A 24,713-nucleotide genomic window follows, 5' to 3' on the forward strand; every position below is an offset into this window, starting at 1 on the left:
ATGGTGTGATGGTGTGGTGGTGTGGTGGTGTGATGGTGTGGTGGTGTGGTGGTGTGATGGTGTGATGGTGTGGTGGTGTGTTGGTGTGGTGGTGTGGTGGTGTGATGGTGTGATGGTGTGATGGTGTGGTGGTGTGATGGTGTGATGGTGTGGTGGTGTGGTGGTGTGGTGGTGTGATGGTGTGATGGTGTGGTTGTGTGATGGTGTGGTGGTGTGATGGTGTGATGGTGTGGTGGTGTGATGGTGTGATGGTGTGATGGTGTGGTGGTGTGATGGTGTGGTGGTGTGGTGGTGTGGTGGTGTGATGGTGTGATGGTGTGGTGGTGTGATGGTGTGATGGTGTGGTGGTGTGATGGTGTGATGGTGTGGTGGTGTGGTGGTGTGATTGTGTGATGGTGTGATGGTGTGATGGTGTGGTGGTGTGATGGTGTGATGGTGTGATGGTGTGGTGGTGTGGTGGTGTGATGGTGTGGTGGTGTGATGGTGTGGTGGTGTGGTGGTGTGGTGGTGTGATGGTGTGGTGGTGTGGTGGTGTGATGGTGTGATGGTGTGATGGTGTGATGGTGTTTTGGTGTGGTGGTGTGGTGGTGTGGTGGTGTGATGGTGTGATGGTGTGATGGTGTGGTGGTGTGATTTTGTGGTGGTGTGATGGTGTGGTGGTGTGGTGGTGTGGTGGTGTGATGGTGTGGTGGTGTGATGGTGTGATGGTGTGATGGTGTGGTGGTGTGATGGTGTGATGGTGTGGTGGTGTGGTGGTGTGATGGTGTGATGGTGTGGTGGTGTGATGGTGTGATGGTGTGATGGTGTGGTGGTGTGATGGTGTGATGGTGTGATGGTGTGTGGTGTGGTGGTGTGATGGTGTGATGGTGTGGTGGTGTGATGGTGTGATGGTGTGATGGTGTGATGGTGTGGTGGTGTGGTGGTGTGATGGTGTGATGGTGTGGTGGTGTGATGGTGTGGTGGTGTGATGGTGTGATGGTGTGGTGGTGTGGTGGTGTGATGGTGTGATGGTGTGATGGTGTGGTGGTGTGGTGGTGTGATGGTGTGGTGGTGCGATGGTGTGGTGGTGTGGTGGTGTGGTGGTGTGATGGTGTGGTGGTGTGGTGGTGTGGTGGTGTGATGGTGTGGTGGTGTGGTGGTGTGGTGGTGTGATGGTGTGATGGTGTGGTGGTGTGGTGGTGTGATGGTGTGATGGTGTGGTGGTGTGGTGGTGTGATGGTGTGGTGGTGTGGTGGTGTGATGGTGTGGTGGTGTGGTGGTGTGGTGGTGTGGTGGTGTGGTGGTGTGGTGGTGTGATGGTGTGGTGGTGTGGTGGTGTGGTGGTGTGATGGTGTGGTGGTGTGATGGTGTGGTGGTGTGATGGTGTGATGGTGTGATGGTGTGGTGGTGGGATGGTGTGATGGTGTGCTGGTGTGGTGGTGTGGTGGTGTGATGGTGTGTTGGTGTGGTGGTGTGGTGGTGTGGTGGTGTGGTGGTGTGATGGTGTGGTGGTGTGATGGTGTGGTGGTGTGGTGGTGTGATGGTGTGGTGGTGTGGTTGTGTGGTGGTGTGATGGTGTGGTGGTGTGGTGGTGTGGTGGTGTGATGGTGTGGTGGTGCGATGGTGTGGTGGTGTGGTGGTGTGGTGGTGTGATGGTGTGGTGGTGTGGTGGTGTGGTGGTGTGATGGTGTGGTGGTGTGGTGGTGTGGTGGTGTGATGGTGTGATGGTGTGGTGGTGTGGTGGTGTGATGGTGTGATGGTGTGGTGGTGTGGTGGTGTGATGGTGTGGTGGTGTGGTGGTGTGATGGTGTGGTGGTGTGGTGGTGTGGTGGTGTGGTGGTGTGGTGGTGTGATGGTGTGGTGGTGTGGTGGTGTGGTGGTGTGATGGTGTGGTGGTGTGATGGTGTGATGGTGTGGTGGTGTGGTGGTGTGATGGTGTGGTGGTGCGATGGTGTGGTGGTGTGGTGGTGTGGTGGTGTGATGGTGTGGTGGTGTGGTGGTGTGGTGGTGTGATGGTGTGGTGGTGTGGTGGTGTGGTGGTGTGATGGTGTGATGGTGTGGTGGTGTGGTGGTGTGATGGTGTGATGGTGTGGTGGTGTGGTGGTGTGATGGTGTGGTGGTGTGGTGGTGTGATGGTGTGGTGGTGTGGTGGTGTGGTGGTGTGGTGGTGTGGTGGTGTGATGGTGTGGTGGTGTGGTGGTGTGGTGGTGTGATGGTGTGGTGGTGTGATGGTGTGGTGGTGTGATGGTGTGATGGTGTGATGGTGTGGTGGTGGGATGGTGTGATGGTGTGCTGGTGTGGTGGTGTGGTGGTGTGATGGTGTGTTGGTGTGGTGGTGTGGTGGTGTGGTGGTGTGGTGGTGTGATGGTGTGGTGGTGTGATGGTGTGGTGGTGTGGTGGTGTGATGGTGTGGTGGTGTGGTTGTGTGGTGGTGTGATGGTGTGGTGGTGTGGTGGTGTGGTGGTGTGATGGTGTGGTGGTGTGGTGGTGTGATGGTGTGGTGGTGTGGTGGTGTGGTGGTGTGATGGTGTGGTGGTGTGGTGGTGTGGTGGTGTGATGGTGTGGTGGTGTGGTGGTTTGATGGTGTGGTGTGATGGTGTGGTGGTGTGGTGGTGTGATGGTGTGGTGGTGTGATGGTGTGGTGGTGTGATGGTGTGGTGGTGTGGTGGTGTGATGGTGTGGTGGTGTGGTGGTGTGATGGTGTGATGGTGTGGTGGTGTGGTGGTGTGGTGGTGTGATTGTGTGATGGTGTGATGGTGTGGTGGTGTGGTGGTGTGGTGGTGTGGTGGTGTGATGGTGTGATGGTGTGGTGGTGTGGTGGTGTGGTGGTGTGGTGGTGTGATGGTGTGGTGGTGTGGTGGTGTGATGGTGTGGTGGTGTGATGGTTTGGTGGTGTGGTGGTGTGGTGGTGTGATGGTGTGGTGGTGTGGTGGTGTGGTGGTGTGGTGGTGTGGTGGTGTGATTGTGTGATGGTGTGGTGGTGTGGTGGTGTGGTGGTGTGGTGGTGTGGTGGAGTGATAGTGTGGTGGTGTGGTGGAGTAGTGGAGCGGTGGAATGATGGAGTGATGGTGTGGTGGAGTGGTGGTGGAGTGGTGTGGTGGTGTGGTGCTGTGGTAGAGTGGTGGTGTGGTGGTGTGATGGTGTGGTGGTGTGGTGGTGTGATGGTGTGGTGGTGTGGTGGTGTGGTGGTGTGATGGTGTGGTGGTGTGGTGGTGTGGTGGTGTGGTGGTGTAGTGATGTGGTGGTGTGGTGGTGTGATGGTGTGGTGGTGTGGTGGTGTGGTGGTGTGATGGTGTGGTGGTGTTGTGGTGTGGTGGTGTGATGGTGTGGTGGTGTGGTGGTGTGGTGGTGTACTGGTGTGGTGGTGTGGTGGTGTGGTGGTGTGGTGGTGACAGGTAAGTGGTAGTCCCTAGTGTGGTGGTGTGGTGGTGTGGTGGTGTGGTGGTGTACTGGTGTGGTGGTGTACTGGTGTGGTGGTGTGGTGGTGACAGGTAAGTGGTAGTCCCTAGTGTGGTGGTGTGGTGGTGACAGGTAAGTGGTAGTCCCTAGTGTGGTGGTGTGGTGGTGTGGTGGTGACAGGTAAGTGGTAGTCCCTAGTGTGGTGGTGTGGTGGTGTGGTGGTGTGGTGGTGACAGGTAAGTGGTAGTCCCTAGTGTGATGATGTGATGGTGTGATGGTGACAGGTAAGTGGTAGTCCCTAGTGTGGTGGTGGTGGTGTACTGGTGTGGTGGTGTGATGGTGACAGGTAAGTGGTAGTCCCTAGTGTGGTGGTGTGGTGGTGACAGGTAAGTGGTAGTCCCTAGTGTGGTGGTGTGGTGGTGACAGGTAAGTGGTAGTCCCTAGTGTGGTGGTGTGGTGGTGACAGGTAAGTGGTAGTCCCTAGTGTGGTGGTGTGGTGGTGACAGGTAAGTGGTAGTCCCTAGTGTGGTGGTGTGGTGGTGACAGGTAAGTGGTAGTCCCTAGTGTGGTGGTGTGGTGGTGACAGGTAAGTGGTAGTCCCTAGTGTGGTGGTGTGGTGGTGACAGGTAAGTGGTAGTCCCTAGTGTGGTGGTGTGGTGGTGACAGGTAAGTGGTAGTCCCTAGTGTGGTGGTGTGGTGGTGACAGGTAAGTGGTAGTCCCTAGTGTGGTGGTGTGGTGGTGACAGGTAAGTGGTAGTCCCTAGTGTGGTGGTGTGGTGGTGACAGGTAAGTGGTAGTCCCTAGTGTGGTGGTGTGGTGGTGACAGGTAAGTGGTAGTCCCTAGTGTGGTGGTGTGGTGGTGACAGGTAAGTGGTAGTCCCTAGTGTGGTGGTGTGGTGGTGACAGGTAAGTGGTAGTCCCTAGTGTGGTTATCTCATTAAGTACTTTAGTACTGTTGTTACTGTTATGTTTTCATTATGAACATCCATATATTATAGTTTACATGTGCGGTTTATAAATTCTTCCCAGTAGAAGATTTCTAATTCTTTATAACTGCAATGTAAATATTAAAGTGGCATATAATACCGACAGGTTGGTAAGTAAGAGACATGGGCAACAGTTAGGTACCTTTATTCGAAACGTTTCGCCTACACATCAAGTGCAAAGTTTCTAAATAAAGGTACCTAACTGTTGCACATGTCTTTTACCAACTGCAGTGTCTCCTGCTAACTATTGCCATGTCTCTTCCCTTCTAATTTTCCCTATTTGACTCAAAGTGTAGCACTCTCTTAGGAAAATGCCATCCATTACCCTACTGGTCAACTTGGGTCGTGATTCTGGTTATATCTGGCGATCCTTTCTCTAATATTTCATTTACTTTCCTGATTTTTTTTTATCTATCATCATTTGTGTATATGATTTTGAAGCTCATTTTATGTGTTCGTGTGTATGCCACACTCAGATTTAGGACTGGTGCCATTCTCAGTCTACTATAGATGACATACAGTCTAGCCGGAGAATGGTGCCATTCTCGTTCCAGAATTCTTGCCACATTTTGTATGACACTAGTGCTATAATTAATTTAGAAATGGTACCACGCTTTGTATAAGACTGACGCCAAAATAAGTTTAGAAATGGTGTCGGTATAATACTTAATTCATATGGTATTGCTGCCACGTACGCATTATCCTCGTTACACAATTGACTCTACATTGTCGGGCCCCGATCAGTATATAGGTAATACCACACTCGTTCTAATACTAATGCTACCTACTTTCTAGGGATGATGTCGCACTAATTCTAGGACTAGTGCAATACCACTACAGTACTGAGTGTATACTAGTTTAGGACTAGGTCTAAATTCGAATTTTGAAACAATTGCCACTCAGTTTGAGACCGACACCGTACTAAGTCTAACAACTTATTAAAACTTGTTTTACACGCAGTTTACCACTGTCCTGATGCTGGAGTTATAATTAATTTAACAAAGGTTGCGTAAACTACTCAACAATAATAATAACAGACGTACCAATTTGGTCATAAAATGTCGAGTTCGCAAGGATTAGTACTAGGACTCATAATCCTCTTGATTTAATCAAGTACTCCACCGGCCAGAAGAATTACACTTAATGCCACTGTTTACTGATGAAGTAAATTTGATAAAAACAATACGAGCGAAGAACACCGGCGTCAAAGTGTTAAATGTAAAGAAAGCTAATATATGAAACGAACAAGAAATACCTCATGAGTGAAGGAGAATTAAAACATAAAAAATCCTGTCAAATTAAAGTATGCAGCTTTTGCATATCACTGGCATATGCTGGAATGAGCTGCCCAAAACTGTACACTATGTACGTCAGGTCAATCACGGAGAATGCAGCACCAGTGTGAAACCCACACATAACTACTCATATAAGAAAACTAGAGACAGTCGAGAGGTTTGCAACTAGAATAAACCACGAGGAAAACCTCTAGGAACCTCACCTCGCCATGGACCTGGATAGCATGAGCTAGTAGGCCTCCTGCAATGCACTATTCTTATGGAAGAGAAAAGAAACAACGCATATACAATCACTACATAAAAAAAACACAGGAGCATTGACAAAATAGATAGGGGCAAGGCAGCTTGTCATAGGCGGTTTGACAAATGGTTACAGACGCAGGCCGAACACCCAAATAAGCCAGAGATATGGAAGGATCTGGAGCGAACTCCTTACTTGACTCCAAGAGGAAATATTAAAAGGATCAACAAACTAATTATGAAGCAGCTACACCAATTAATTATAGGTACTGCAGTCTTGACCAGTTTAACTTTACAATGTTCCTACTTAGTATATACTGGCATTGGTGTCACCAAGGACGTGGAGCCCCACTCAGTCATGTACTTTTGGTGCTGTGAAGCTCGGTCTTTTGATTTTGGCACTGGTGTCACACTCAGCTCCATGCAGCTTCGACACTAGTATCAGATTGGCTCTGGTGCCAGTCAGACTCGTGGTTGTGTCTACCAGTTTAGGTGAGCACTAGGCGACACACACTGTTTGACACTACCATTTGAGCCACACTGCCACAATTCATCATCAGTACACAGGTGTTATAGTTAAGATGAACACTCGTAGCTCCAATGTTCACCGATCTGAGTGCGCATGCGTAGGTGGCTGTGCTATCCCCCCTTCCCCCTTCAATCCTACCACGGCACACCTCCATCCAACCATGGCCCCTTTCCACCCAACCATGGCCCACCTTCATCCAACCATGGCACATCTCCATCCTATTATGACCCATCTCCATCCTACCATGGCCCACCTCCATCCTACCATGGCCCACCTTCATCCTATCATGAGCCACCTCCCTCTATCTTACCATCTAAGGTCTCCATCCACAGCCTTCCCACCGGCCTCCCTCTGTCCTATTGATAGTACAGTGCCTCCTTGCCTCACTATGTCTCCACCTTGTGTCCGTATGTCATTCTCCCTGCGTCTCTGTCATCTCCCACCTCCCTTTCTTTGTCATCTCCCTGTGTCACCTCCCTGTCCCACCTCGCTGTGTCACCTCCCTGTCACACCTCGCTGTGTCGCCTCCCTGTGTTGCTACCAGGCATCCCCATGATGATGATGTCTCACACCTGTGTTTTTTTGGTCAGACACAGTCACCACTCTCTGTAACAACAGTACCACCATTTCTACCACCACCACCTTCACAACCAACCTCACTACCACCATCACAACAAATCTCATTACCACCACCATCTACCACCACTACCATCATCACCATCTGCCATCGACCACCACCAATATCACACATGCTGCTACCGCCACTTATATCCATCCTTTGGGTGGTGTCACCCCACACCCATCGTATGGGTGATAATTATCACACACCCATCGTGTAAGTAACAATAATGTAGAACTCCCGACAAAATGTTTGGTAAAAGGTCACGGATGCAACTAATACAATATTTTATTGTGACAAAGCTTCTGGAGAGCGAAACGTTGCCACAATAAAATGTCACATTAGTTGTATGTGTCCATTTACCTTACATCGTGTGGGTAGTTCTCACCTCTGAAGCAGACCGGATGAGGTGTTTTCAAGGTTAATAAGCTCCTCTGTCTTACTCTCAGTAACCCAAGACCAACATGTATGTATGATCTTCCCAAGACCCACAGAATCAACACCCCATTTAAGCCCATCACATATGGCATTAGCAGACGGAGTACAGTCAGCGGTGACGGAGAACAGGAGACGGAGAACGGAGAACAGAGAACGGAGAACGGAGAACGGAGAACGGAGTACAGTCTAGAGGGCTAGAGACTACAAATCTCACTCAAGGAAAAAGATCTTGGGGTGAGTATAACACCAGGCACAACTGAAGCGCACATCAACCAATTAACTGCTGCAGCATACGGGCGCCTAGCAAACCTAAGAACTACAATCCGCCATCTTAATAAGGAATCGTTCAGGACCCTGTACACCGTGTACGTTAGGCCCATATTGGAGTATTCGGCACCAGTTTGGAACCCACATCTAGCCAAGTACGTAAAGAAACCAGAGAAAGTGCAAAGGTTTGCAACAAGACTAGTCCCAGAGCTAAGAGGTATGTCCTACGAGGAGAGGTTAAGGGAAATCGACCTGACGACACTGGAAGACAGGAGAGATAGGGGGGACATGATAACGACATATAAAATAGTGAGAGGAATTGACAAGGTGGACAGAGAATGTTCCAGAGATGGGACACAGCAACAAGGGGACAGTTGGAAGTTGAAGACACAGATGAATCACAAGGATGTTAGGAAGTATTTCTTCAGTCACAGAGTAGTCAGGAAGTGGAATAGTTTGGGAAGCGATGTAGTGGAGGCAGGATCCATACATAGCTTTAAGCAGAGGTATGATAAAGCTCATGGTTCAGGGAGAGTGACCCAGTAGCGGCCAGTGAAGAGGCGGGGCCAGGAGCTATGAATCGACCCCTGCAGCCACAACTAGGTGAGTACAACTAGAAGAGTACATCTCCAGCCAAACATTTATAGAAACTGGACGATCAGCAACGCATATTTAAAACTTATTTCAACCGTGTTAAACATATCAATGCAAGAAACAAGAAATTAGCAAATTTGATGTTGCTTTTTATTTTACAAATGTACCCAAATACCAGGCCACTGAATTTTTTCATAGGGAAATCAATGATGACTTTGATCTTCATCTCTTCATCAGGGATTTTTTATTTAATTTTAATAGTTTTTCTTATGATAACTCTGTACAGGCAAAGTTTTGGCATGGAAAAGGGGTCCCCCATTAGTGCAGTACTAGCTAACCTGTACACGGAGTATCTGGGAGCAGCTTAATTCATACCTTTCATTCTCAACAATGTAACATACATGGAGGAGTATACCTGGAGGGTGTTCCGGGGGTCAACTCCCCCGTGGCCCGGTCCATGACCATACCTTGCTGAGGCATATATATGATATTCTCATAGCACCCAGGATGCTTAAATAACTGACCTATACCCAAGACCCAACTCGGTCGAGCCTTCCATTAAATTCATTCTTGAAGAGTAATGTGAAGACAAATTTTCCTTACTCTTTGTGCTCCTATGTATATTTAACTGTCTTTCAAAGTATAACAGAAACTAGCTAATGAGGATGGTTTAATGCAATTCCACATGGACCATAACAAGGCAAAATACGGAGTTGTCATCAGATTCTATCTGAGGGCCTACAGAATATGTAGCCCTGAACACCTTCAGGAGGAATATGACTACACTCATTTGGCCTTCTCTAAACTACACTTCTTCCTCTCATTTAATTAATGACTGTAGACGTTGTGCTCTGAAGATCATCAGTACCCTCAAGCTTAACAAATATCTGGAAGAATTCACTCAGGAAGTCTACATCCGTCCGTACACAATTGCTCTAACTGATCTCACTGAAGGTCCCACTTTTGACACAGACTATGTCTTTAATGTATTATTGGAACCTAATCTCATACACCAACCATGATTTCAGTTGTATATTCACAGTAATCCACACCTCTATTAACCCCTAATCTTCATTCTTGCCCTCCCACATCCCTACCCACAACGCTGTATGACACATATAGGCTAAGTGCTAAAAATTACATTATTATTATTATTATTATTATTATTATTATTATTATTATTATTGTTATTATTATTGAAATATTTGTAATTTAACAATAAGGTAGCTAATAATATATTTAGTACCTTTCTGGGTACTAAATATATTATTAGTCTTAGAGTAGCCACTACTACCAACAGCTATTAGACTTAACTAGCAAGAAACATACATATCTAGCTTAAAAAAAGCTGAAGTTATATAATACCATGTGGTGGATGCTCGGAAATACATTTGGAAGAGACACGTAGAGACATATACACCTGTGTTATATACACATGTTGTGCTGACAGTTTTGATAAGACTTGTGACATTCAAAAGATGAGCCACAACTGTTTGATGAAGGGGAATGATGCTAGACATATTATGAAGGAAGAAGATTTATATAACTCCAGCTGTCTAGAATTAGCCATTATCTGTTTTGACAATATAGTTGTGCAGAACACGGATGCTTCAATATATCCAAAGATTTGGCTTAACTGATTGGTCTGCATAATTTTTTTTATTGACTCTATGGTCATGATCTGGTATCCTGGTGGGAAGATTGCATCTGTTATTGTCTCCATGAGTTTTGTTTCTGTAACTGCTATGATGTCTGGGGACTTCTCATTGATTCTTTCTGGCCGCTCCTCATATTTATTCGCTAATCCATCCGCATTTGTGTACCAAACCTTCAACTTCTGTTCTAATACTGTAACTGTGGTCCTGGGGGAATACTGGGGTTGGGAGAGCAGGAACCCTGGTGGGGGCCTGTGGGGGGTTGCAGTGGAGGTGGAGGAAGAGCTCCCATATGGGGTTGCTGTAGGGGTAGGGTTCGTGGTGCGGGGAGTGGGAACAGAGGGATCGGTGTGTGATGGTTGGTTTAGATTGTTCAGTTGCCTTGGGAGTGTCGTGGTTGGAGTCCTTCTGCAGGTGTGTCTGGGGAGTGTGCTTGCCCTTCCACCTGTGCCTGGGTTATTCTGCTCTTCTTTGTCATTTCCTCCCATTCCTCCTTTCGTTTTTGCACTCTCTTTCAGTATCGTCCTTTCCTCCTGTGTTCTGTCTCGATCGAGGTACACACTCTTGAACTCCTGTTTGCCTCTCAGCCGTGCTTTCTCCTGCAGGATCATGGTTCGAGTTGATTCTGCCTTGAAAATTACTTTGAGAGGCTGTTTCCTTCTCTTTGTGAACCACTTGATTCTCCGAAAATTTGCCACCTGGGTCATGTCTCCCTCGCCTATCACCTTCATGATACCTTCAATCACTTTTTTCTCCTCCTGTTTTCTTTCATCATAAGTTTCCCCTTCAGCTTCGTCTAGCCCATAGACAAAACCTGATCTCTCCCTTTCCTCCTCCCACTGTGACTCCCATTGCATCCTCTGAGGTGTTTTAGATCCTTCCTGTGGAGTGTTCCGTCCTTCAATCCCTTCCCTAGCTGTGGCCCCTATGCTCATTGGTTTGTTCTTCCTGCTCACCTGTTCCTGGCCCCCACAAGTGTCTGGTAAGGTCCCTGCACATGTCCTAGTTCCTTCAATGTCTTCCAACCTCTCATGCTGTCCTAGTGTGCTCCCTGTCTTTGTTTTGGCCCTGTGTGGGTTTGACAGGACCTCTGCATACAGTTTAGCTTCCATGCTCCCTTCAAACCCTTTGTCTGTGTCTGATGTAAACATTGCTGATGCTACTTCTGTATTATCTTTATCTCTAGGCTGTTTCAGATTTCTCAGCTCCTCTTCTAATCTCTGTATCTTGACTTCTGCTACTGTGGCATGTTGCTCCCACCGTCTGCACTCTGCTACTAACCTCTCCTCCATCTTCCTTGCAAGCTCATCTAGCCTTCTTCCCCAGTCTTCCTGTGTGTGTGTACTCACCTAGTTGAGGTTGCAGGGGTCGATTCCAAGCTCCTGGCCCTGCCTCTTCACTGGTCGCTACTAGGTCACTCTCCCTGAACCATGAGCTTAAAGCTATGTATGGATCCTGCCTCCACTACATTGCTTCCCAAACTATTCCACTTCCTGACTACTCTGTGGCTGAAGAAATACTTCCTAACATCCCTGTGATTCATCTGTGTCTTCAACTTCCAACTGTGTCCCCTTGTTGCTGTGTCCCATCTCTGGAACATCTTGTCTTTGTCCACCTTGTCAATTCCTCTCAGTATTTTGTATGTCGTTATCATGTCCCCCCTATCTCTCCTGTCCTCCAGTGTCGTCAGGTTGATTTCCCTTAACCTCTCCTCATAGGACATACCTCTTAGCTCTGGGACTAGTCTTGTGCAAACCTTTGCACTTTCTCTAGTTTCTTTACGTGCTTGGCTAGGTGTGGGTTCCAAACTGGTGCCGTATACTCCAATATAGGCCTAACATACACGGTGTACAGGGTCCTGAACGATGTTGTAGCCATGTGTGTGTGTGTGTGTGTGTGTGTGTGTACTCACCTAGTTGTACTCACCTAGTTGAGGTTGCGGGGGTCGAGTCCGAGCTCCTGGCCCCGCCTCTTCACTGATCGCTACTAGGTCACTCTCCCTGAGCCGTGAGCTTTATCATACCTCTGCTTAAAGCTATGTATGGATCCTGCCTCCACTACATCGCTTCCCAAACTATTCCACTTACTGACTACTCTGTGGCTGAAGAAATACTTCCTAACATCCCTGTGATTCATCTGTGTCTTCAGCTTCCAACTGTGTCCCCTTGTTACTGTGTCCAATCTCTGGAACATCCTGTCTTTGTCCACCTTGTCAATTCCTCTCAGTATTTTGTATGTCGTTATCATGTCCCCCTATCTCTCCTGTCCTCCAGTGTCGTCAGGTTGATTTCCCTTAACCTCTCCTCGTAGGACATACCTCTTAGCTCTGGGACTAGTCTTGTTGCAAACCTTTGCACTTTCTCTAGTTTCTTCACGTGCTTGGCTAGGTGTGGGTTCCAAACTGGTGCCGCATACTCCAATATGGGCCTAACGTACACGGTGTACAGGGTCCTGAATGATTCCTTATTAAGATGTCGGAATGCTGTTCTGAGGTTTGCCAGGCGCCCATATGCTGCAGCAGTTATTTGGTTGATGTGCGCTTCAGGAGATGTGCCTGGTGTTATACTCACCCCAAGATCTTTTTCCTTGAGTGAGGTTTGTAGTCTCTGGCCCCCTAGACTGTACTTTGTCTGCGGTCTTCTTTGCCCTTCCCCAATCTTCATGACTTTGCACTTGGTGGGATTGAACTCCAGGAGCCAATTGCTGGACCAGGTCTGCAGCCTGTCCAGATCCCTTTGTAGTTCTGCCTGGTCTTCGATCGAGTGAATTCTTCTCATCAACTTCACGTCATCTGCAAACAGGGACACCTCAGAGTCTATTCCTTCTGTCATGTCGTTCACAAATACCAGAAACAGCACTGGTCCTAGGACTGACCCCTGCGGGACCCCGCTGGTCACAGGTGCCCACTCTGACACCTCGCCACGTACCATGACTCGCTGCTGTCTTCCTGACAAGTATTCCCTGATCCATTGTAGTGCCTTCCCTGTTATCCCTGCTTGGTCCTCCAGTTTTTGCACCAATCTCTTGTGTGGAACTGTGTCAAACGCCTTCTTACAGTCCAAGAAAATGCAATCCACCCACCCCTCTCTCTCTTGTCTTACTGCTGTCACCATGTCATAGAACTCCAGTAGGTTTGTGACACAGGATTTCCCGTCCCTGAAACCATGTTGGCTGCTGTTGATGAGATCGTTCCTTTCTAGGTGTTCCACCACTCTTCTCCTGATAATCTTCTCCATGATTTTGCATACTATACATGTCAGTGACACTGGTCTGTAGTTTAATGCTTCATGTCTGTCTCCTTTTTTAAAGATTGGGACTACATTTGCTGTCTTCCATGCCTCAGGCAATCTCCCTGTTTCGATAGATGTATTGAATATTGTTGTTAGGGGTACACATAGCACCTCTGCTCCCTCTCTCAATACCCATGGGGAGATGTTATCTGGCCCCATTGCCTTTGAGGTATCTAGCTCACTCAGAAGCCTCTTCACTTCTTCCTCGGTGGTGTGCACTGTGTCCAGCACTTGGTGGTGTGCCCCACCTCTCCGTCTTTCTGGAGTCCGTTCTGTCTCCTCTGTGAACACTTCTTTGAATCTCTTGTTGAGTTCTTCACATACTTCACGGCCATTTCTTGTTGACTCTCCTCCTTCCTTCCTTAGCCTGATTACCTGGTCCTTGACTGTTGTTTTCCTCCTGATGTGGCTGTACAACAGTTTTGGGTCAGATTTGGTTTTCGCTGCTGTTATTTTCATATTGTCTTTGGGCCTCCCTTCTTATCTGTGCATATTCGTTTCTGGCTCTACGACTGGTCTCCTTATTCTCCTGGGTCCTTTGCCTTCTATATTTCTTCCATCCCCTAGCACACTGTGTGTGTGTGTGTGTGTGTGTGTGTGTGTGTGTGTTTGTGTGTGTGTGTGTGTGTGTGTGTGTGTGTGTGTGTGTGTGTGTGTGTGTGTGTGTGTGTGTGTGTGTGTGTCAGTTTGTGTATGAGTGTGTGTGTTTGTGTGTGTGTATGAGTGTGTATGAGTGTGTGTTTGTTTGTGTGTGTGTGTGTGTATGAGTTTGTGTATGTGTGTGTGTGTGTGTGTGTGTGTGTGTGTGTGTGTGTGTGTGTACTGACCTAATTGTGGTTGCAGGGGTCGAGACTCAGCTCCTGGCCCCGCCTCTTCACTGATCGCTTCTAGGTCCTCTCCCTCTCTGCTTCCTGTGTGTGTGTGTGTGTGTGAGTGTGTGTGTGTGTGTGTGTGTGTGTGTGTGTGTGTGTGTGTGTGTGTGTGTGTGTGTGTGTGTGTGTGTGTGTGACTCAACAGTCAGTATTTGCACCAATAACTCATTACAGTTGTGACCGGGTGTGGAAGTGTGAATTGCTCATTACGTACTATAATTTGTTCATGATTGTAGCCATGTATAAACGTAAGTAACCATTCTTACAGGATTCATTACTTTTGTAACTTGTGAGTTCATTACCTTTGTACCTAGTTCAGCTATCAAAACTTTGGGGGCCCAGTCCCTGGACCCATTACGTACCTCTGTAATCTGTAAATACCTTTGTAACTTCATGATTGTGACCAGACCTACCTGGAGTTCATTACCTTTGTAAATTGTGAGTTCATTACCTCTGTAACTTGCTCAGCTATCAAAACTTTGGAGTCCAGTCCCTGGACCAATTATGTACCTCTGTAATCTTTTGACTACCGCCCACAGGATGGGTATGGGGTGCGTAATAAACATATTAAACTAACTCTATGGTATCTTTTTCGGTATATATATGGAAAATAGTGATTCATTGTGTTTTATTCATCTCTATCATATCAGATTGTCAAGTTATACGGAAACGTTACTTTTCTTTTTTCGTATAACATAAGTAAATGAGAAAGTGGTATATTGCCAATTAAAATGCTTACCCTATATTAATTTAAATGTTAAATCTAATATATTTTTTTATTATTTTCAGATTATTAATATGTCTAGAGGCTGCATAAATTCAACAGACATATTTTGCTATGTTTGCGGGCAATTCACCCCTTCAGATTCCTAGAGCAACATTACTCCTTTATAGAAGCACTGCTACTTTGCTTATTATGGCTGAAAACTTGAAGACCAGGACAAACCATTTGCACCACACAACGCCTGCAAGAGTTGCATCAGTAAGCTCCAAATGTGGTCGGTTGGAAAACTTAAATGTATGCCCTTTGGAGTACCAATGGTATGGCTGGAGCAGATGACTGCTACTTTTGTTTGACTAAAGTAGCTGGATTCAACTAAAAGGCTAAAGATCGCATAATATACCCAAATATTCCTTCAGCAATAAGGCCTGTTCCACACTCTGAAGATATTCCTGTACCTGTGCCACCTGAGACATGGCAAATTTCATCAGAGTCTGATACCAGTGATTCTAAGGAGATGGAAGTACACTATGAACCACCAACAAATGACGATCCCAAACCCTTCAACCAAGTTGAGCTCAATGACTTGGTGAGAGACCTTCCAAAAGAAAGTGCGCAGTTACTTGCTCTAGATTAAAGGAACACAAGCTTCTAGCTCCTGGAACAACATTCGCTTGGTACCGTTATCGTGAAGCGGAATTCGCTCAGTTCTTTGACAAAGAGGAATCTTTAGTTTTCTATATAAATATTTCTGGCCAAATTGAACACATAGGGATGTCATACTAAGCAGATGAATGGAGACTCTTCACTGATTCTTCTAAAAGAAGTTTAAAGGCTTTACTTTTCTACAATGGCAACACAGCTACATCTGTGCCAGTTGACCATAGTGTCCAAATGTCAGAAACTTGCGCAAATATGAAGACTCTAATATCTGCAATCAAGTATCAGAATCACACTTTTCTCATTTGTGGTGATTTAAAAGTTATTGCTCTCCTACTCTGTCTTCAGTGCGGATACACCAAGTATCCCTGTTTTCTGTGTCTTTGCTATAGCAGGGCAGACAGCCAGCAATATGAACAAAAAGACTGGCCACCAAAACCAGCTTCTTACCTGGAAATCACAACGTGAAAACTGTGCCACTAGTTGACCCCAATAAAATTCTTCTGCCACCACTCCACATCAAATTAGGGCTTATGAAAAATTTTGTGAAGGCCTTGAACAAGAATGGAACTGCTTTCAAGTACCTGGAGTCAAAGTTTCCTCGTATAAATGACGACAAGCTAAAGGCAGGAATCTTTGCTGGACATTAGATTCGGGAATTGATGAAGGACAAGCAGTTTGATGAAGCATTAGCAGGTGTCGAGGTGTATGTCTGGTTTTCATTCAAGTAGATTGTCCACAACTTCCTGGGAAACAGGTGCTCCCCAGTAAGAAAAAATGATCCAAGACCTGATTTCAAGTTTCCAACAACTTGGCTCTAGAATGAGTGTGAAGATGCACTTTTTGCACCCACATCTTGACTATTTTCCCAACATTTGCAGGGACTAGAGTGAGGAATAAGAAGAGCGGTTCCATCAGGATATTTGCATCATGGAAACTCGATACCAGGGCAAATGGAATGTCAACATGATGGCGGATTACTGCTGTCACTGAAACGTAATGGTGTCAATGCACAGCACAAGTGAAAATCAAAGCGGTCCTGCTTCTTTTGATTCAGGATATAGACTAACCATTAGGAGCAATTTTTTTTTAATAAAATCATTTGATTCATGTTGATTTGGAATTCATATGGTCTTAAAACTAACAGAATATGCTTTTCCATGATTACTTGTGTAATTTTAATAAATTAACAATTTATTAAAAATTCACATTTATTATCATTAATTTGTATTTTATTCAAAATCCTTACGTGATAGAGCAAAATGGTTTAGATATTTACAATCAGCAGACCAAGAATATGTAAGATCGCAACCATGAATAAAAATAAAAAATAAAAACATTCCAAATGCAGACCAGTGTTATAGGTCATTAGGACAAAGCCATCAGGTGATGTCATTAGTCATAATGTGCACCCAACTGACCTCCATGGTACTATATATTACCCACTTTGTATATCTGTATTAATATGATGAAGCCTGTGGTGGACGAATTCCTTAATAAAGTACCCAACACAGAACAAGTCTCATTTATACATTTGTTATTATATAATGCCTTGTTTGTGATGTATATACACTGCGAGGTCACTCCTCTCGGGGTACATATCTATCACACAGCTTAAAGAGTAGGTATAATGAAGCCCATGAGGCCAAGGAATAGTAACCGCTGGAGAGTAAGAAAGATGGCCAGAAAACGAGACTCGACCCCCCACAGCCATATCTAGGCGAGTACAGTTAGATGAGCAAAACAGAGTATAACCAAGTAAGTATAATTAATATGTTATAACACTTATAAAGCCCAGTGTTGTGTGTTAAGTGTGAATGATTTACTACACAGTAGTGGGTGGAGGGCGGCGTGCGCAAGGCCCGGCTCACTCGTCCTCCCAACAAAACAAGTGGTTTCGATCGTTGGCGGCGAAACCCAAAAATTTGGCCCAATATGAGCAAACCAGGTATGTGCTGGCGTGTAACGTGTCACCCCCTACCTACTGATGCCTCCCAGAGAGGAATATCGCAGCTGAGAGAGTGATTGTGTGTGTGTGTGTGGCCGGGTTGTGACAGGAAGGTGAGCACCAATTGGCAGGTTGCTGTTGTGAGAGCTTATCTTTAATCTACTGCCCAGGCCTCACAACTCCTATATACCTTGCAAACCTTATCTTATCTTTCCAGCGGGAACTTCTTGACAACTTAAATGTTGCATTGCAATAGGGGAATGTAATTCTAGTCTGTAATTGGGGTATGATTTGGTGTTAAGTGCAGGTGTGTTAAGAGGCCGTGAACACCTTCACTCACGGTGTTGATTTAAGATTTTTTTTTTTTTTACATTATACAAGAAATTTATTTGTAGTAAACATAGTGCACTGGGTATGATTTTATAAAAGAAACTTGAATATTAATGCAAACCTCATTATGTACACCACATTGGGCAAATTACTCACATTTGCTGCCCAGGTTACCTGACAGTACATAGATACTCTCTTAAGAATTAGTGGACTTGTGGGTCACATCCTGGGGAAAGAGCATACATAAAATTACCCCAGTGGCAATAATCCATACTATTAAGTTTCCTAGGTTATACTTCAAGGTCCCCAATGGAAATAAGTCACTGACTTTTTTGGGGGTCATCCTAGGTAATTTACACCATATAATTGTACAGTGTACCTGTTTCTAAATAAACTTACTGGATTATTAACTTTTTTGGATTAACAATCCAGATAATCTTCTCAGTCGATTACACTTACTTGATTATTCACTAGATTATTGCCCACATTGCTGGACAAGCACCTAAAGTCAGTACCTGACCAGCCAGGCTGTGGTTTGTACGTTGGGTTACGTGCGGCCAGCAGTAACAGCCTGGTTGATCAGGCCCTGATTCACCACAAGGCCTAGTTACAGACCAGGCCGTGGGGGTGTTGACCCCCGAAACACTCTCCAGGTATACTCCAGGTATTGTTAATTACAATGGAAATAAGTCACTTTGACTTTTTAGGGTTTTCCTAGGTAATCTACACACATGCTGCTATGTATGATAATTTATGTAACTGTATTTATGTGTACCTGTACCTGAATAAACTTGTTTAACAAACTGCTGAATGACCCACATGGGCTTGGGCTTAACTTTGTCTGACTTTTCTGGGTTATCCTAGGTAATTTACACATGTTAAACAATGTATGATAATTGTACTTATGTGTACCTGTACCTAAATAAACTTACTTAACTTTGGCCTTTCAGGCTTTTGAAAGGGATTGGAATTACCCTTCCTTTTTTTTTTTATCCAAATTACTACCCATTTTCTAGGTGCTTTATAACCCATGCACATTTAGTGCTTTCCACGACTTTTTTTTTTTTTCCAACGACCCGGCTGTAACCCACCGAGGCAGGGTGACCTTAAAAAGAAAAAGGAGAGTTTTTGTTTAAATTTAGTAATTTATACAAGAGATGGGGTTACTAGTCCCTTGCTTCCAGCATTTTAGTCACCTCTTACAACACGAATGACTGACGTACGAAGAATTCTTTTCCACATTTTCCACTTCCCCGTGGAGTGATCATGTCGGAGGATCTCGCCTTCAAGGACCATAACATTGTATCAATCACATCTGCTAGAAAAATGACAGGATGGATAATGAGAACCTTCAAAACTAGGGATGCTAAGCCCATGATGACACTCTTCAGGTCGCTTGTTCTATCTAGGCTGGAATATTGCTGCACACTAACAGCACCTTTCAAGGCAGGTGAAATTGCTGACCTAATGTACAGAGAGCCTTCACGGTGCGCATAACGGAGATAAAACACCTCAGTTACTGGGAACGCTTGGATTTCCTGAACCTGTACTCCCTGGAATGCAGGTGGGAGAGATACATGATTATATACACCTGGAAAATCCTAGAGGGACTAGTACCGAACTTGCACACGAAAATCACTCACAACGAAAGCAAAAGACTCTGCAGATGATGCAACATCCCCCCAATGAAAAGCAGGGGTGTCACTAGCACATTAAGAGATGATACAGTAAGTGTCAGGGGCCCGAGACTGTTCAACTGCCTCCTAGCATACATAAGGGGGATTACCAATAGACCCCTGGCTGTCTTCAAGCAGGCACTGGACAAACACCTGTGGCTCGTACGTTGGGTTGCGTGCAGCGAGCAGTAACAGCCTGGTTGATCAGGCTCTGATCCACAGGAGGCCTGGTCACAGACCGGGCCGCGGGGGCGTTGACCCCCGGAACTCTCTCCAGGTAAACTTCAGGAGATAAGAGGAGATAAAGATGAACAAGACCTATTAAAAAATAGAAGAAAACCTAGATGGGTGTGTAAATATGTGTGTACATGCATGTGTAGTGTGATATAGGTGTAAGTAGAAGTAGCAAGATGTACCTGTTATCCCATGTGTTTATGATACAGAAAAAAGACACCAGCAATCCTACCATTGATAGTCTTTGAAGGAGATGTTGTACAGTCATATGTGACTTTTTTTTATTGTTTTATATATAGCACCATTGAATTTGTATTTGTGGTGTCATAAAGAAGTTTCTAGTTTAGCTCATTTAGTAAAGGTACACCATGTACAAAGGTATTACTGTGCTGAGTCAATATGCACTTTGCACCTTGGTGTGTTTTTATTATGTAACTTCTCTAGTATTAAGTATGTTGTGCAGTGAAGCTTTTTATACTTGGTTTCTATGAGAAAAGACATTTTATATATATATAATGTAACCAGATGTTACCCAGCCTAACCTAAGTGAGAATTTTATGGCTGATTTAGGTTAGGTTAGGTTTAGTTGGATTATGATATTAAATTTACTTATCATAATAAAGCTGCTTTCTTATTTGTCCAAAATGTAACTTGTCACCAATGCACAACCCACTAATAAAAAAGTTACATAATATGTAAATGATATCCTTATTTTGCCTATTATTACCTAAATAAATAATTTGCACAACAAATAACTATTTTTTTCATAGAATAAATAGCATGGTTTTTATAATTAATGGCTTTTTGTCCATGGGAAAAAAGTACATAATGACCCAGTACTGTAAAGTAATATTGTACAGTGGTACGTCGAGTTTCAAACAGCTCCCAACTCGAATAATTATGTAAGTATTTTTTGTAAGTGCTTTTGTAAGTGTATTTTTGTATGTGCTTTTGTAAGTGTATTTTTGGGGGTCTGAAACGGACTAATCTAATTTACATTATTCCTTATGGGAACAAATTCATTAGGGAACAGCACTCGAACAGCCTTCTGGACGAATTAAGTTCGTAATTCGAGTTACCACTGTACGTATATACCATACAAGTAATTTGTATTAAAAAATTTAAAATGTTTATATATCATAGGTTACTGTATACAAAAGTGTCATATTATGATGACTTGTTGATGGATGTGTCTTCAATTAAAACAAATTTTATTTCTGTGTGCAGTATATAAAATGTAGTTTACATGTAATAAAATATTGTTAAGCACAAAAAAAAAGCCACTAGCCTCCAGTGCATTGCTTAAAAGGATTTAAAGCTATCAGGGTCCCTAATCTCATTTAGACATGTCAATTTAATAAAAAAATTTTATCAAAATACTTGATTCAATGAACGTGGTCATTGTTTGGAGAACGTAACAGACATACATGCTACTGTTAACAGACAAAATCTCAATATAGCAGACTTGGTCTGTTGTATGGGGAGCCTACTGTACACTTGCTACCACTGATGGACTAAAAATATTTTTGAAACCTAGCTGCATGGAGTGGGTATTACAAAGTTATATTCACATCTCTATGTAATCTGTTGATATTGATGCCAAACCGTTTTAAAATTTGAAGGTAGTTTGGACATTGGTTGCTAACAACTTTGTAGACATGATTTTATTTTAGCTGTTTTATATACTCTTAATGCTTTCGATGCCAGTAGGTGAGTTGTTAGATTTAGTACAGAATTGTACTTTCATGTAAAAAAAAATCCTAACCACATTGTAGAAACATTGCTGGGAGACAGTTTACTTTCATACTGTATATAAAAAATCTCTGTATACGTTGGGTAGTAGCTAAAACCATGCTTGAGTGACTGCCATTGAGAACTCATGAAAATCAGTGAAACAGAATAAAGTGGCTAATTTACAAAATGCATGTTTGCTTAGCATTAGTGCAGTATATGGGATGGTCTGGATGAGATTTTCACAGCTTGCTTCCACAAAATCTTGAGATGTGAGTGTTCACTGATTAATTTAATTATTTATGTGGACATTAAAAAGTAAAGATATCTGAAGACTGTGGTCTGATAAGACAGTGCAGTATTTGGATTTCTTTACATATTCTAATTGAGTTCAGAAATTTAGAACAAATTATTTGACTGATTAAATACCAAAGTTGCAGGCAGTTACAAATAAGTAAATAGTATGCCATACACACAGACTTTGACTTATGAGAGCTATGCACAACTCTTGGTTGACAGTCCCTTATACCATAAACACACACAAAGGGCCTATGAGAGTATGACTTCACTCAACCTGTCCTCCAATTAGAGCACTCAGTTTCTGGTGAATTGCCACTCATTCATTTCTGCCAGATCTAGCCTACTGTATTATGAAAAATTTATCTATATAGTACTGTACCTTGTTAGGTTAGAGTAAGTCAGTATTTATTACCTGCACCCTATAGTTACACATAATTAACTGGCAGCAATGAAATAAAAGAACAAACGGCTTATGCCTGGCAGCACAAGAAATATTGTAGTATTAAACCTCAGAGCATTGGTATATCTACGATTGCTGTTTAAGTTGGCAGCTGGGTTGGTTCATAATATACATATCAATTAGCAGATGGTCCCTTACACTATGCACATTACACACACACACATCTGTAAGAGCATGGAATCACAATATACATATGAGGTGATGGTCTTCCCACAATGCACACTAGCAGGCTTAGTACTGTACAATACTGTAATCATAAAAGGAACTACATTTACATTTTATTGAACATTGTCTGACAATTAGTATTTCATTCTCGTAACCTACATTGTACAGTAGACCCTCCATTTTCGTTACCCTCTGATTTCATCATATTCAGTTATTGCCGACTTTTTCCGTCAAACTATCGTCTCTGTTTTCGTTAATCCCATTGGGTTTTGTCAGTCGTACTGAACATGTTCGAGTGCTGCGTGCACACAAAGCCTCCCACACACGCATTCTGAGTCAGTGTGGCATTGTTTCTCGGCGAATGAAGATTACCCTGCGAGGTCATATGAAACAGTTCGTAATAATCCATTGTTTTTTTGCACTTGTTTATTGTATGTGACTGCTAAATAAGCCACCATGGGCCCAAAGAAAGCTCCTAGTGCCAGCCCTTTGATAAAGAAGGCAAGACACACGATAGAATTCAAGAAAGAACACACCAGCCAGGGTACTTGCCCCACACACACCAGCCAGGGTACTTCCCTCACACACACCAGCCAGGGTATTTCCCTCACACACACCAGCCAGGGTACTTCCCCCACACACACACCAGCCAGGGTACTTCCCCCACACACACACCAGCCAGGGTACTTCCCCCACACACACACCAGCCAGGGTACTTCCCCCACACACACCAGCCAGGGTACTTTCAACACACGAGACAGGGTACTTCCCCACACACCAGCCAGGGTACTTCTCCACAAACCAGCCAGGGTACTTCCCCTCAAACCAGCCAGGGTACTTCCCCATGCACCAGCCTGGGTACTTCACCCCCCCCCCCCCCCACACGCACACACGCACCTGACAACCCTATGCCTGTTAAGGAATCTATTGTGGCTTTGGGGAAGTCCATGGGGTTGGATGTGAGTGGCCAGGATGTGGAAGAGTTGGTGGATGACCACAGTGAAGAGGTATCCACTGAAGAGCTGCAAGACCTTCATCTGGAACAGCAACAGACCACAGCTGAGGAAATTGCTTCAGATAAGGAGGAAGAGAGAGGGAAGGTGCCTTTTTCAGTGATTAAGGACATGTGTGCAAAGTGGAGTGAGTTGCAAATTTTTGTGGAGAAATATCACCCTAACAAAGCTGTTGCAGGCCATGTCTGCATCATGTTCAATGACAATGCCTTGTCTCATTTTAGGCAAATCTTAAAGAGAAGCCAGAAACAGAGCTCTCTGGAAAAATTTTTTGTGCGACAGGGGTCCAGTAACTCAAGCTGGTCCTAGTACCAGTAAAAAACAAAGAAGGGAAGTAACCCTCGATAAGGACTTGGTACCTGAAGTCCTTATGGCGGGTGATTCCCCTTCCTAACAATAGTAACTTCTCCCTCTTCCCTCCTCCCCATCTTCCATACACCAAGAGTCTTCAGTAAAGGTAAGTGTGATGTTAAATGTTCATTTATCCATTTTATTAGTGCTTTATATTTATTTGTCATTTTTTCTGTTTGTAAATCTACATTTAATCTCTAAAAAATTTATTTTTTGTTAATACTTTTGGGTGTCTGGAATGGATTGATTGAATTTACATTATTTCTCATGGGAAATGTTATTTTGGTTTTTGCCATTTTCGAGTTTCGTCAGACTCTGGAACTGATTAATCACGAATACCGAGGGTCCACTGTATTAAAAAATTTGTTTGTTGAAAATTAATAATTACAACATACTGTACATTGCTTACAAAAGATACTCTTGGCAGGAATAAGTAAAATTATGTATATACCATTTGTGCCACAATGCTGCTTACAGTCAGAGGAACATTGTATGAGGCTGATAGCATGCATGTTGAATGGGGCTCACATGTAGAATACACATATTTTAATGCAAATACTTAGTGAAGTATGTGTTTAGTGCTCGTGATTACTGATTTATCCTGCTTCATTGGACATCATAATTTGCTTATTGAGTTTAGGGAGCTGCAAATGGAAAAGTTGTATATACGTGTAATTGCAACTTTGTTATAGCTTTGTGGTCAGTAAAATATCTTAAATGTTTTTGTTAAGCTGTAAAATTTATTTATGATCATCAGATGACCTAGCTAGATGATAATGTTAATCTTTGTAGTAACTTTGACAGTGGCTAATTAAGTTACTATTTATATTTGAATTATAATTTATATTGCTAAGCAAATTTTATTGGAAGGGATTAATATGTATATAGGTGTAGTATTTTCTGATACATAAATTTTTTGTAAATTTTTATTGATCAGTCAAATCATAATTAGTTTGCAGTT

General features: G+C 44.0%; 1 protein-coding gene across 3 annotated transcripts in view; it reads right to left on the reverse strand.

Moving 5' to 3' along the window:
- LOC128695391 (uncharacterized) overlaps positions 1 to 6,895 on the reverse strand; it is a 69,922-nt gene extending 63,027 nt beyond the window's left edge. Inside the window, exon 1 of one of the 3 annotated variants that reach the window (XM_053785953.2) lies at positions 6,264 to 6,895. In XM_053785953.2, the coding sequence (XP_053641928.1) occupies positions 6,264 to 6,322 (59 nt within the window). In that variant the 5' untranslated portion in view covers positions 6,323 to 6,895. Of the gene's footprint in view, positions 1 to 6,206 lie in introns of all 3 variants that reach the window. The other 2 variants (XM_053785952.2, XM_053785954.2) reach the window with 2 other exon arrangements.
- Positions 6,896 to 24,713: the final 17,818 nt, after the last annotated feature.

This window comes from Cherax quadricarinatus, chromosome 50, assembly GCF_038502225.1.
Source record: "Cherax quadricarinatus isolate ZL_2023a chromosome 50, ASM3850222v1, whole genome shotgun sequence".
NCBI lineage: Eukaryota > Metazoa > Arthropoda > Malacostraca > Decapoda > Parastacidae > Cherax > Cherax quadricarinatus.